The 12,792-nt window shown below is 38.6% G+C and overlaps 1 protein-coding gene across 1 annotated transcript in view; it reads right to left on the bottom strand.

Moving 5' to 3' along the window:
* LOC117816012 (complement C3-like) overlaps window positions 1-12,792 on the bottom strand; it is a 44,943-nt gene that overhangs the window by 26,142 nt on the left and 6,009 nt on the right. Inside the window, exons 2-3 of the mRNA XM_034688063.1 lie at window positions 3,483-3,681; window positions 109-271 (exon numbers count right to left, since the gene is read on the bottom strand). Of these exons, the coding sequence (XP_034543954.1) occupies window positions 109-271; window positions 3,483-3,681 (362 nt within the window). The remainder of the gene's footprint in view (window positions 1-108; window positions 272-3,482; window positions 3,682-12,792) is intronic.

Consider the following 12,792-nt stretch of genomic DNA (forward strand, 5'->3'; position numbering starts at 1 on the left):
TGTTAAAAACAACATACAGTAAAAAAAAATTGTTTAGGGGTGCTTGGATTCAATTTAGAGGTGCTTCAGCTCCCCCAAAAATGGGCTAGAAACGCTTATGGGACTCACCATTGCTATTGGGAGTGTAGATGGTCTTGTCTGTCTGGATGAAGATGTAACCAGACTGGAAGGAGACTAAGACGATTTTCTCCAGTAGCCGACCAGGAAACTGAGCTTGTAGTACTACGTACTGCCTCCTGTTGGGATCCTTGCTGAAGTCCCCTGCAGGGATCTGAGAGGAGACACAACAAATAAGAGGACCAGGATTGATTGAGATCATTAAGACTACAGACAAATACTTGTACTGCTGTGTGCTCTTTTCTGCCTCCAGCAGAGTTGTCAACTGGTTTTAACAGACAACATCACATCCTGTCCTCTCTTCTCTCCTCTGGCTTCCTCTGCATTTTCAAAATAGATTTTAAGATTATACTGACCACTTTTAAAGCTCGTCTGGGTCTCGCTCCAGGCTACATTACGGAAATGCTAACACCATACGAGCCATCTCGTGGCCTTAGATCCTCAGGTGGGGCTCTTCTGGTCCTTTTAGAATCGGGTTTCAAATCCAAAGGGGGTCGAGCTTTCTCCATCAGAGCCCCTCGACTTTGGAACGACCCCCCCGTGGAGATAAGGCTCGCAGAGTCAGTGACATCTTTTAAATCTCTTCTTAAGACTCATTTCTACAGACTTGATTTATGTGACTTCATCCTTTTAACCACTTTTAATTATTATTATTTATTTTTGTGTTTATCCAACTAATTAATTGTTTTAATTTCATTTGAAATTTTATTTTATTATTGTTGTATGTTTTTGATTTATTATTTTAATGTTCCTAATTTATCCTTTTCCATTTTCTCCAATGTGATGTCATCTTCTTCTTAAAAGCTTTTTATTGTCCTTTGATGATTTTATGTACTCATCTATTTTTCTTTGTTTAATTATTAATGTGTGTGCAAAAAGGTCTCACTATTGCATCTGCGACCCTTTATTGTGAAGGAGAAAAGGATGTTCAATATTGTATCTACAAAGGACTTTTACTTTGAAGGGACAAAAACAGGATCCACAGAGGCCCACCTGCACATCCCCTCAGTCAGTGATGCAGCCGAACGGAGGAGACGTCTCTTTTCCCCTCACCTTCATCCTTTTCTCTTCCCATCCCTTTTCACAGTTTTTGAGTGCGTCCATAAGACTGTGAGTAGTTTTAGTCATAGTTTAGTCACAAGTTTGCAGTAGTAGTTCTATATCATCATTTATTTTCATATATTGTGTGGTATAGAGAAAGTTTATAGTTAATTGATTGGTGCCACTATGTCTAACATGCAGCATGAGCATGCAGGGTCCACTTAGGGACCGACAGCATTTTCTTGTGTTCTATGTCTGTGTGTGTGTATGTGAGATAGAGGAAGTGGCTGTCATTATGATAATTTGTTGATTGTCCCTAGAAAAGTAGAGTGTATTTCAGCTTTGTTCATTGTATTTCATAGATTATAATCATATAGAGTATCTAATTCAGTTGTTATCATTTGTACAGACTTTATGTTTATATATATTTTATTCTTTTCTTCAGAAACCACCACACAGCTTCACAAACACCTATGTTCACACACCTTCAATTTCATATTCACCATCAAGAGTAAAGATCACTGTCAAAGACAATAAAAGGAGTGGAAATCAAAAGAGAGTGTGTCACCTCGAATATCTTTTCATCTACACCATCCATGTTCTGACCGGACAAACTGTGAAGATTGCAACCCTACAGATAAAATCACCAGCAAACAGTTAATCTCCCTGAGGTCTCAAGTGTGGCATCTAGTACACCACCACCTCTTTTACAATGTGTTTTTAAAAAAAACCTCTAATAATTTATCGTCTACTGTCTCATCTCTTTATTCTGTTTAATTTGCGTTTATTCTTGTTAATCTTTTGTGTTGTTTTTTGATTTTGCATTGTTAGAATTCCTCCTGTCCTCTCTGTCTGTCAAAGGTTCATTTGTCTTTTGAATCCTGCCATGCTTTGTTTGTCAAAGCACTTTGTAAACATCTGTTTTTAAAGGTGCTATACAAATAAAGTTATTATTATTATTATTATTATAAAATGATTTGGAAAACAGTTCACTTACTTTAAAATGATAAAGAATATCACATTAGTAGATTAGAAACATCTCAGCAAATGTAGTTATTGGGATGAAAAGGCTGCCAATGGATACCATTACACTCGTGGTTGTTGCATCACAAACAGTCCAGCAGCCTGTTACACCAGCTGTGCATAAACTCAAACGTAGCCTAGATTGAACGTGATTTCTCATTTAGGATGGAGTTTACACTCTACTGAGGTTTTGGGCGTTGCACCAGCTGAGATAGTTCCAACGTAAGCCTAAGTAACAACTTAATTCTTACACTTGGCTCCTAGAAGGTGTAAAGTCCTCCGTAGAGTATATCGGTTGCCATGGTGCATCGAAAGGTGGGATGATTTGGAGGATGATATTACGTCGGCAACGCGTTTTCCACAAGTGATTAAATCCTTTGGAAAAATATGATGACCAAGATTTGCATTCCTAAGTATTAGTTGATCATTTTACCACTCAATGTCACTGTTATTATACACACCGTATATTAAGGATTTAGGCTATATTTATCACCGTAATAAAACACCTAAATTGGTGCTTTCCACCAATTAGCTGCTGGAAGTGTAAACGTCATATCTGCGACAATGTTTTGGTTAGTCTGGATTTATGGTCTACTAGTTAAGATGAACTTTATGTCTCTGTGGTGAAACCAAACAATGACACAACTTAAGTTAAAAAACTAACTAGTTTCAACGTATGGTTTAGTGAGGACTTTACACCCAAACTTAGGACACAACTTATGCACAGCTGGTGCAACAGGCTGCTGGAGTCAAAGTAAGGAAAGTTTTTAAATTGGGAACGTGTTGGTGTGACTTGTTGTACTGTTTTGTTTATGTCACCGCTGACTGAAAGACAAATCCCCCAGTGATGATAAAGAAACCTTGAACCCTTTAACCTCTTGTTGCTCTAAAGCAGTAGTTGTTGGCCAACGTCCCCATATTAAATGTGTTCAGTGCAATGAAATAATAACTGCTGTTTTAAAAATGCACTTTGTTCTTTGGAGAGTTGCTTCGTGGTTCATTTGGCCTCATCCTCAGATTTTAAAGATTTTTCTGTGGAGTATTTTGCAACTTCAAATGTTCCCTATTCTAAGTGTTGTTTCCCAGTAAACAATATCACTGATCCAATACTAATGTCATCTGCACACTTTTTAAAATCCAACATAAAACCTTCTGAAACCTTTTTAACCTTCAACAACAAAAGAAGAGCTGCAAAATAAATGCATGTTTGGACTGAGCATTGAATAAACAAACAGACACACACTACCCGAAACTAAATAATCACTGTGTCAACTTTGATGCTGTTTGCACTTCCACATTACCGTAAGTTGTGCAAGCTTCTGGTATTTGTCTGTCTTAGTCAGGGTCACAGTTGTGGATGCCAGCTCTTGTGCTTTGGTTGGATGGTTCCTGACACTGATATGAACATTGATGTCACTTTCAAGGCTGCAATCTTGAATTTCCACAAAGATATTTTCTTCTGTTCCAACACGCAGCAGGTTTGGGGCAGACATCACCTCCCTAGAACAAAAAGGGAGAGAGCGAATGGAAGACTCATTGGCTAGGGAAGAAATACAAAAGTTTGTGTTATGTGTAAGTTAGTGGTTGGAAGTAAAACAACCCACAATCACCAAAACTACCAAGTCTTTCTAAAAGCTTGTAAAAGCACAGTCTGAAACACGTGTAAGATCATTCAGGACTGGAATCCATGGCTGTGCATCGTGTATCCCTTGGTTATGTTACATTCAAGCACTGATGGCAGAGGCTGCTTTCCCAGAGGAAAATTTTACTGCTCAAGGCTTTCTCTTCAAAGTCTCTGGAGACAAAATTGAGATTCTCACTTCAGCCTCATTCAAGTTTCAAATTGTTCTCATTCGTTTCTCTTTAGTGTCTCCTAAAATTCACTAGGAGAAATAGTTGAGACCATGACATGAGTCTTATTTGAGACTTAAATGAGAGATCTCATTAATGGCTCATTTTCTTCTCTTTTTTTTAAAATATATTTTTGGCTTTTTGCCTTTATTTGACAGGACAGCTGATGAGAGACAGGAAATGTAGGGAGTAGTGAGCGGGGGAAGACATGCAGGAAATGGTCAACCAGCCGGGAATCGAACCGGTGACCCCTGCGACGAGGACTGTAGTCTCTGTTTGTGGGGTGCTTAGACCGCTAGGCCACCAGCGCCCAAAAGAATCAACCCCTTTAATTGTAATAATCTGGCTAAATCTGGTCAGCCCTTTTGGGCGCATATTTTAAATAAATGGTCTGTCATACCTGGTAGGAAATCTCTATCTTTTGCAATTTCTCTCAAATCCACTAAATCTTTGTGAAGTTGTTTTGTTCCAAACAGACTTGTAAAGGAAGGACCATATTGTGAAGTCAAAGAAGAGATCATTTCATATCTAAATAGCTGATCTTGCAAGTGGTTCAAATGTTTTAATGAGAACTTTAAGTTTGTGTACAATTACATTGAAATCTTAATTTTGCAGGGCACTATAAATATTCATGAAAAGATGAGCTCAGGCTCTTTCTTTGCTCCATCTGAGCTCAACTTGAGACACAAAAACTGAGTCTGACTGAAACAAATGGATGAGGTTGGATTGAGAGAGCTCCTTGATTTCTCCACCTGAGCTCTAAAGGAGTCACAACACTTGAGAAATACCTGAGAATCATTTCAGACTTGGACCAGATCTCCTTTTGAACTGAAAGGGAGACTAAGCTGAGACTTTTTGCAACTTTTTTCTGGAGGCAAGAATGAGAAACAGGAGACATAAGCTATAGTCTAATTTTGCTTTCAAACAGATCTCATTGTTGTCTAGGAGACATACATGAAACACTTTTGAGATCTCCTCTCTAAATTTCTTTGCCTATGGGTTGTAAAGCGATCATCAGTATCAATGAACTAATCCCATTCACACTTGCCCAAGGACACTTGACTGACATGTGGACAGTGGGACATGGGATCACACCTGGACCTTCCAATCGACCACTCCATTTGTTAAACTTTTAGACCATGTTTTTGGTGGTCTATGGCAAGCAGCAAACTCCGGCCTTAAAATATGGAGCCTAAAAACTGCAGTTCCTTGATTGTCCACTCGAGGCTGGCTACAAAATCACCAGAAACCACATACACACCCATTCAAAAAAGCCGATCTTTACAGCAGAAATAAACATGTTTACAGCCTGGTACAAAAAACAGTTTAGGTCTGACAAGCTGATTTCTCTATCAGCACACAGTGAACGGGGGGGGGGGGGGGGGTCACTCATTATTTTTGAAGACATCAAACTGATGAGTTTTGCTAAAGGCCCGCCTCTTTACCTCACACTAGCTCGGACCAAGTTAGGTTGAGTTCAGCATTTCAAAATGGCACCCGCTGACGATTGGCTTAAAAACAGCGATCAGGAACAGAGTGTCGTCATGGATACTACGTCCATTATTCATACAGTCTATGGCTGCTTAGTGGCTTTTTGCCTCTCACAAAATCAAAGTGCTACAAACTGAACCTGGGCTACCAAATGTTTTAAGATCAACCACCACCTTAGCTATAATTAAACATCATAGGGCATTAAAATGTGAATAATAATCAATAACTGGTAGGGTTGCAAAGGGGCATACATTTCCGTTGGAAGTTAACCTGGGGAATTTTGGAAATATTCTAAATTGGAACCTTTCAATGGGAACTGAGGGTAATTTAATGGAAAGGTATCATATCCAAGCATAAATATTTGTTTTGTTATAAGCAGACATCCATCCAAAATAAATTGGAAAAAAAAAAAAATTAAAACTGATGTATTTGTAAGTAGAACTTTATCAAGTGTTAAATATTTTATTGAACATTCAATTCTTTCATTGAAGAACAAAAACATGAATGTTGAGTTAAATATTACTCATCCCCCCGACCCAACCCATTCAAAAATTAACAAAAATGCAATCCTAACAAAGTCCCATTCAAAATGTTAAATGAAAAGAGCCGCTCTCCCTCCAACAAAGTCCCATTCAACATGCAAACAAAAAAGTATCGTCCCTCAAGCTTCTCAAGCCTAGCCTCTGCAGGATTCTAGAAATCATCTGTGCTTCATGTGATGGAGGAATGCACAGTGCATGTAGGGGGCGTGGTCTCAATAGCCCTGCAGTAAGCAGTGTGCTATGTGCATGTGATTGAGGAATAGCAGAGATATTCAACTGTACTTGCATGAAATCTGGTTGTTTTAGTCAGGATTATGCTAAAATATATTTTCCCCAACTATATTTAAGTTCCCTATTAATAGCCAACCTTCAATTTAGTAAACTCCTGGTTTATTCCCGTTAATTCCCATGGAAAGTTTCCAACTTTGAACATTCCCGGAATTTTGCAACACTATTAACTGGTGATAACACTTCGGACTTCACATTCAGATTGTTCAAAATATTAGGAAAAAAAAGAGATTTGGACTTAATGGTGGTGCTTAAGCGGTCTCTTCAGTAGTCGTAATATCAGAGCAGACACAACTTAAAGCTGAAGTCAAAGCAAGACTCTGTAGACTGGGGTTTGCTGAACTGGGGAACTGTCTCTTGCAGCGGTTGCATTAAGTAAACATGCTCACATAATCTAATTACATTTATTTATAAATCATACAGATGTTATTCTTGTGTATATTTTAAACTACAAAAAGTAAGGACTCATAAGATTTATGTGCATAGTTGTAAATAAAAGCACAAGAAAGGAAATGTGCTGTTAATTGGTGAACACATTGATGATTTTTGGGAAATAGCGTCAGGATGATGAGTTCCAGGATGGACTGTACCCACAATAAGTAATGTATTGATTATTTTGACTAATGGCCAGCACTAGTTCGGGAAGACGTTTCATCATTTCGGTTTCATTAGGTAGCTGTGTCTGGTGCAATACATGGCTGTGTAAACTCAACATTAAGGTCAGTTTACTGGCACTGCAACAAAAACAACAGAACAAACATGGATGAAAAGGAGCTGCTTTTACTCATTTAAAAAATATCATTACAATACAAGATTAGAGATGCAGAAACCCCCTGAGATACTGTTACATATAGACATATTATATATATATATATACATAGACATATTTAGGCTAAGCAGCAAAGATTTGAACATTTCCATCATCCGTCAAAATTGTATTAAACTGACCTCAAAGCCTTAAACTCTGTTTTCGTATACTCAATCGAATGACTTTTGTCAGGTTACCTTCAACCGCTGAAGGTCATTTATTTTATCTTAACAAACAATAATGAAGATGACAATAAGGACTCAGTATCCTACAACACTAGTTCTGTCCAAATTCTTACATTAAAAAATAGTTTGGTTATGTTTCTCACAGTGTTTCCTTTTCTAAGTTGTGCTATTTCAAAGTGTTCTTGTTTTAATCTGGTCTTCTTTTGGAGTTGACATAAGAGACCAAAGAGTAACTCTGATTAAAAAACAACATATAGTTTTTTGTAGAATTCTGAACCACTTGAAAAGAATCTACGATTATCCTTCCAAACCTGAAATGACTGTAAACATCTTAGTCAATGACTGTTACATTCAATTAACCACAAACTTTAAGAGATTTTGAATAGGCATTGAGAGCTTGAAGAGTTTGAGGATTTTCATTTCTACTTACAATGGGGGTTGATTAGCCTGACACATCAGAGGAGACAAGACCAGAAAGGCCAACGGCCACAGCGAGGTCCAACACATGACCCTACTCGATCCCATCTCTTCTGTGAATGCTTCTCTCTCTGCAGCGCTAGTCGTTTACACACTGAACTCCCTCCTCCTGAACCTTTGTTGATGTTTTTTCAAAGATATTTTCAGTAATGGGAGAGGTTATTTCTTGTCGAGGAACCAATACATCAGTCAGGGAAAATTAGACCATATTTGGCAAATCTGGGAATAAATTCCTTAACCAAAACTCTCTTCACCAGTATGTTCATTAAGGTCTCTAATAACATAAAAAGATTTAACTCCTCTAGGAAAATCTGTGACAGCTACTTAAGTTTGGGTACCTGGAACTTTATTAGCAAAAAATTTAAATTGTTAAAGGTGGAGTAGGACATGTTATTTTGATACATTTTTATCAGTCACTAGCCAAAAGCAATGTATACATCGATAGGGAGGAATACACAAAGTGATCTAACACTGAGATGAGAAATCTCAGTTGTCTCCTCGATGAACTGCAGCTTTTAACACTTCCGCATTGACTCGTATTTTTAGACTGGAGGTTGCTGCTTGGTGTGACCTGACTGAGATCGTCATCAACATGCTGTTCACTAACGCAGAACACCTGATAAACATGTCAGAGAGAGAGAAACCGACGATTTTAGCCCAACTTCTGCCCTCAAGTTCTGCCGCTACGCAGAGCAAGAAGAGGAAGACTGTGATGGAAAAGGGGACGACTTAAAAACGCTGGCTGCATTTCTGCGACGGCTGAAGGATTTGAAGGGTCTCTAAAGCGACGCCATGGTTGCTGATTTTCTACTGGACAGGTAATCATGTCATTTCTTTTGTCTTTGTGTTCATTGTTTTGTTCATCTATGAGACAGCTAGCGATAACTTCGGCTAATGCTAGCGGCCGGCTAACAGCTTGTAGCTATGTTTAGAGACCTGTATTCAGTCTGTTAGCTGGTAGCTCTTCTGTTGCTCTTTATCAGACCTGTATACAGTCTGTTAGCTGGTAGCTCTTCTGTTGCTCTTTATCAGACCTGTATACAGTCTGTTAGCTTGTAGCTCTTTATAGAGACCTGTATACAGTCTGTTAGCTTGTAGCTCTTTATAGAGACCTGTACACAGTCTGTTAGCTGGTCGCTCTTCTGTTGCTCTTTATCAGTATGAATGGGGTGTACAAAGTCTACATGCCGTCTTGTCTGGGTTTTCATAGCTACGAGAAGGAAACATTGTTGTCCACACCGTTAAAACATGGGACGCAGAGGCTTGCACCCCCCCACTGTTTCATGTGTTTGGAGTCCCCCTCTGACCGGTGATTTTCAGGCCCGATAAGAACTCCATGAACATGAACATTGCTTTGACTACTGCTTGCGTGGAGGTACAAACACTGCTCTGTTTTTTATTAGGAGCTATTTTTGATTTACGTACGCAGAAGGTTTTTTTTTAGTGTCCGCACAAAATAAAATCCAAACCATTCTCTTTCACTTCAGGTGATCTGCATGCTAAATCGCAATCTGAGACCACACCATACAGACTAAAGAGATGAGAGACAGTTTGGCTGATAAAAAAATCCTGTGAATGTTAGCTGCTTCTCTAAAAGCTTGGTTTGGTGAAGGAAAGCATGAATAAAAGTGTTCAACGAGGAATCAAATACACAGAATAATTGTATTAATAATCTGTGGGCACAGTCTTCCTCTCCAAAGAGGGAGAGAGCACATTTTGACATCACTTACTCAGAAAATGAGATAATATTCAAGATATCAATAAGAAATACAGTATATGTACCATATGTGCACAATACACACTGCAGTAGGCACTAAGCACACACTAGTGATAGTGGTGTCAACTCCTTGCATGGCTAGAAGAAATAACTGTTTACATACGGGGCTGAAGGAAGGGTTATTATGATCGAAATCAAATGCACAGGGCTGTAAGATAATAATGCACAAGCTTTGAATTCAATTGAAATAAGACATACAATAAACACATTCAACTGTTCACACTACCACAGTTACTCTGAAGGTGTCAACAAAGCCACGGAAGTAATTTACGATATCTTCCAAAAAGCTGCATTAGATGCAAAGCTTAAAAAAAGTAAGAAACCCCACCATCAGCGCTGTAATCAAAAACACTCTGAAAAACAATGGTTTGATAAGGAATGTAAAGAAATGAGAAAACACTTAAGACAGCTATCAAACCAGAAACACAGAAACCAACATGACCCAACACTATTACATGAATACTCTGAGCACCTGAAACAGTACAAACAGACCATCAGACAAAATAAATCCCACTACACCAACAAAACACTGGAGGAGATTGAAAATGCAGTAGATCAGGGTCAGTTCTGGGACATGTTGAACAGTTTAGAGACCGCAAAGCCTCAACAATTAACAATACAAGATGGAGATATCTGGGGAAAACATTTTCACGACCTTTACAAAAGTATCCCACCTGAAGATCTAAACATTAATCAAACTGAAATTAAAACAAAATTAGACAACCTTGAATCAGCCATCAAGAATAACCAAAACCCATTAGATTACCCAATTACACAGAAAGAGTTAACAGACAAACTGAAAACTCTTCAATCCAAAAGGCTCATGGCACAGATTGCATCAAGAATGAGATGCTGAAGAACAGTACTCCTGAATTTCAAACTGCAATTATTAAACTGTTCAACATGGTGCTGACTGCAGGCTGCTTTCCTGATGTCTGGAACCAGGGGCTGATCACCCCCATCTATAAAGATGGTAACAAAACAGACCCTAATAACTACAGAGGGATCTGTGTCAACAGCAACCTGGGAAAAATATTCTGTAGTATCCTAAACTCCAGGATACAAGCTTTTGTTGAAGAAAAAAATATTCTTAGTAAATGTCAAATTGGCTTTCTCCCAAATCACCGAACATCTGATCATATATACACCTTACACACTTTAATTAACAAACATGTCCACCAAAAGAAGGGCGAGAAAATATTTGCTTGCTTCATTGACTTTAAAAAAGCCTTCGATTCCATTTGGCATGAAGGACTTTTCTTCAAAATCCTTCAAAGTGGAATAGGTGGTAAGGTTTATGATCTTATTAAATATATGTACGAGCACAACCAATGTGCCGTGAAAATCAACAATCAAAGAACAGAATATTTCACTCAAGGGCGCGGTGTGAAGCAAGGATGCTGTTTAAGTCCCACATTATTCAATCTGTATATAAATGAACTTGCAGAGCAGCTGGATGGTTCAGCAGCTCCGGGCCTCACACTCTTAGACACAGAAGTTAGATACCTGCTTTATGCAGATGACCTTATTCTGTTATCTCCAACCAGAGATGGTCTCCAACATAACTTGACCATCCTGGAACAATACTGCCAGAACTGGGCCTTGGAGGTCAATTTTAAGAAGACACAAATAATGATCTTTCAAAAAAAAAACCCAGATGTCTTGAAAATAAATATATTTTATCCTGAATAACACTCAAATTAAACACACAAAGAATTATACTTACCTTGGTCTGAACATATCTGCATCAGGAAATTTTAACATGGCAATAAATGCACTTAAAGAAAAAGCACGAAGGGCAATCTATGAATTAAAAACCAAATTATTCAAGATTAACATTACAATTAGAATCTGGACAAAAATATTTGATAGTGTAATTGTACCTATAGCTCTGTATGGAAGTGAGATCTGGGGCCCCCTCAGTAGACTGGAGCATGGCTCATGGGACAAACACCCAATAGAAGCTCTCCATACTGAATTCTGTAAAAGAATCCTAAATGTTCAAAGAAAAACTCCAAATAACGCCTGCCGAGCAGAACTGGGACGTTTCCCATTACTGTTAAACATTCAGAAACGGGCAATCAATTTTTGGACACATCTAAATTTAAGCCCAAAAGACTCACTTCAATATAAAGCATTAAAAACCCAAGAGCTGAACCCTGAAAACTGTCCCCTTAGTCAGCTGGTGAGGAAGCTAATCAGCCAGACTCCAATCAGCACTGATCCAAAACACCACCACATTAAACTCATGAAGCACTCCAAAGATCTGTATATAGATCACTGGAGAAACCAAACTAAGACCCAAAGTAGAATGAATTGTTATTTGACCCTAAACCGTGATTATAAATTATCTGAATATCTGTACAGTGTCAGAGATACAAAACAAAGATGTATCCTGACCAAATACAGGCTGAGTGACCACCAGCTGGCTGTAGAGACAGGGAGACACAGGCAGACATGGCTGCCCAGAGAGGAGCGTGTATGTGCTCACTGCTCTACAGGGGACATAGAGACATAGATGCAGTTCCTCCTCCACTGCAGCAAGTTCTCTTCTCTAAGAGATTCCCACTACAGGGACATTACTAAAATGGTACCAGACTTCCCAACATGAACCCCAGAAGAGAAACTGTCAGTTCTCCTGGGGGAAGGTTCAGCAGCTCCTCTGGCTGCTAAATATGTGTCTGCCTGTCACAGCCTGAGGGACGCACCATCCCATGGTGTTTGATTTTGGGTGAAGGTTTTGTGAGCGCGCCGCATCATGTGAGGACATTGAGATATGCTGTATGCGTGACACCATCGTTCATTAATGCATATAAAGTATGTAATATATGGTTGATATGTATGTGATGAATATAATATGTAATGAATATGGTGTGTGATTAATGTATATATGGTGAGTGTAGTGTGTTGTGAATATATATAATGTATTGTATGCATTTATGTGCTTTGGCAATAACATCTCTTTGTTCATGCCAATAAAGCAAATTTGAATTTGAATTTGATAATGAGAACCTTTGACTAAACTTCTGATTCTTTCTTCTATGTCAGGTATTGCAAAATATTTAACAATAAGTAAAAAAAGTGGAGCCTGTACGCAATGAAGGTGGGTAAGGACTACAAGTACATCACAGACCTCCAGAGCACAATCCTCCACAGAAAGCTGACAGCAACTGTGGGATGCCAAAGAAGAGA

The sequence above is a fragment of the Notolabrus celidotus genome, chromosome 7 (assembly GCF_009762535.1).
Source record: "Notolabrus celidotus isolate fNotCel1 chromosome 7, fNotCel1.pri, whole genome shotgun sequence".
NCBI classification, from domain to species: Eukaryota; Metazoa; Chordata; class Actinopteri; order Labriformes; family Labridae; genus Notolabrus; species Notolabrus celidotus.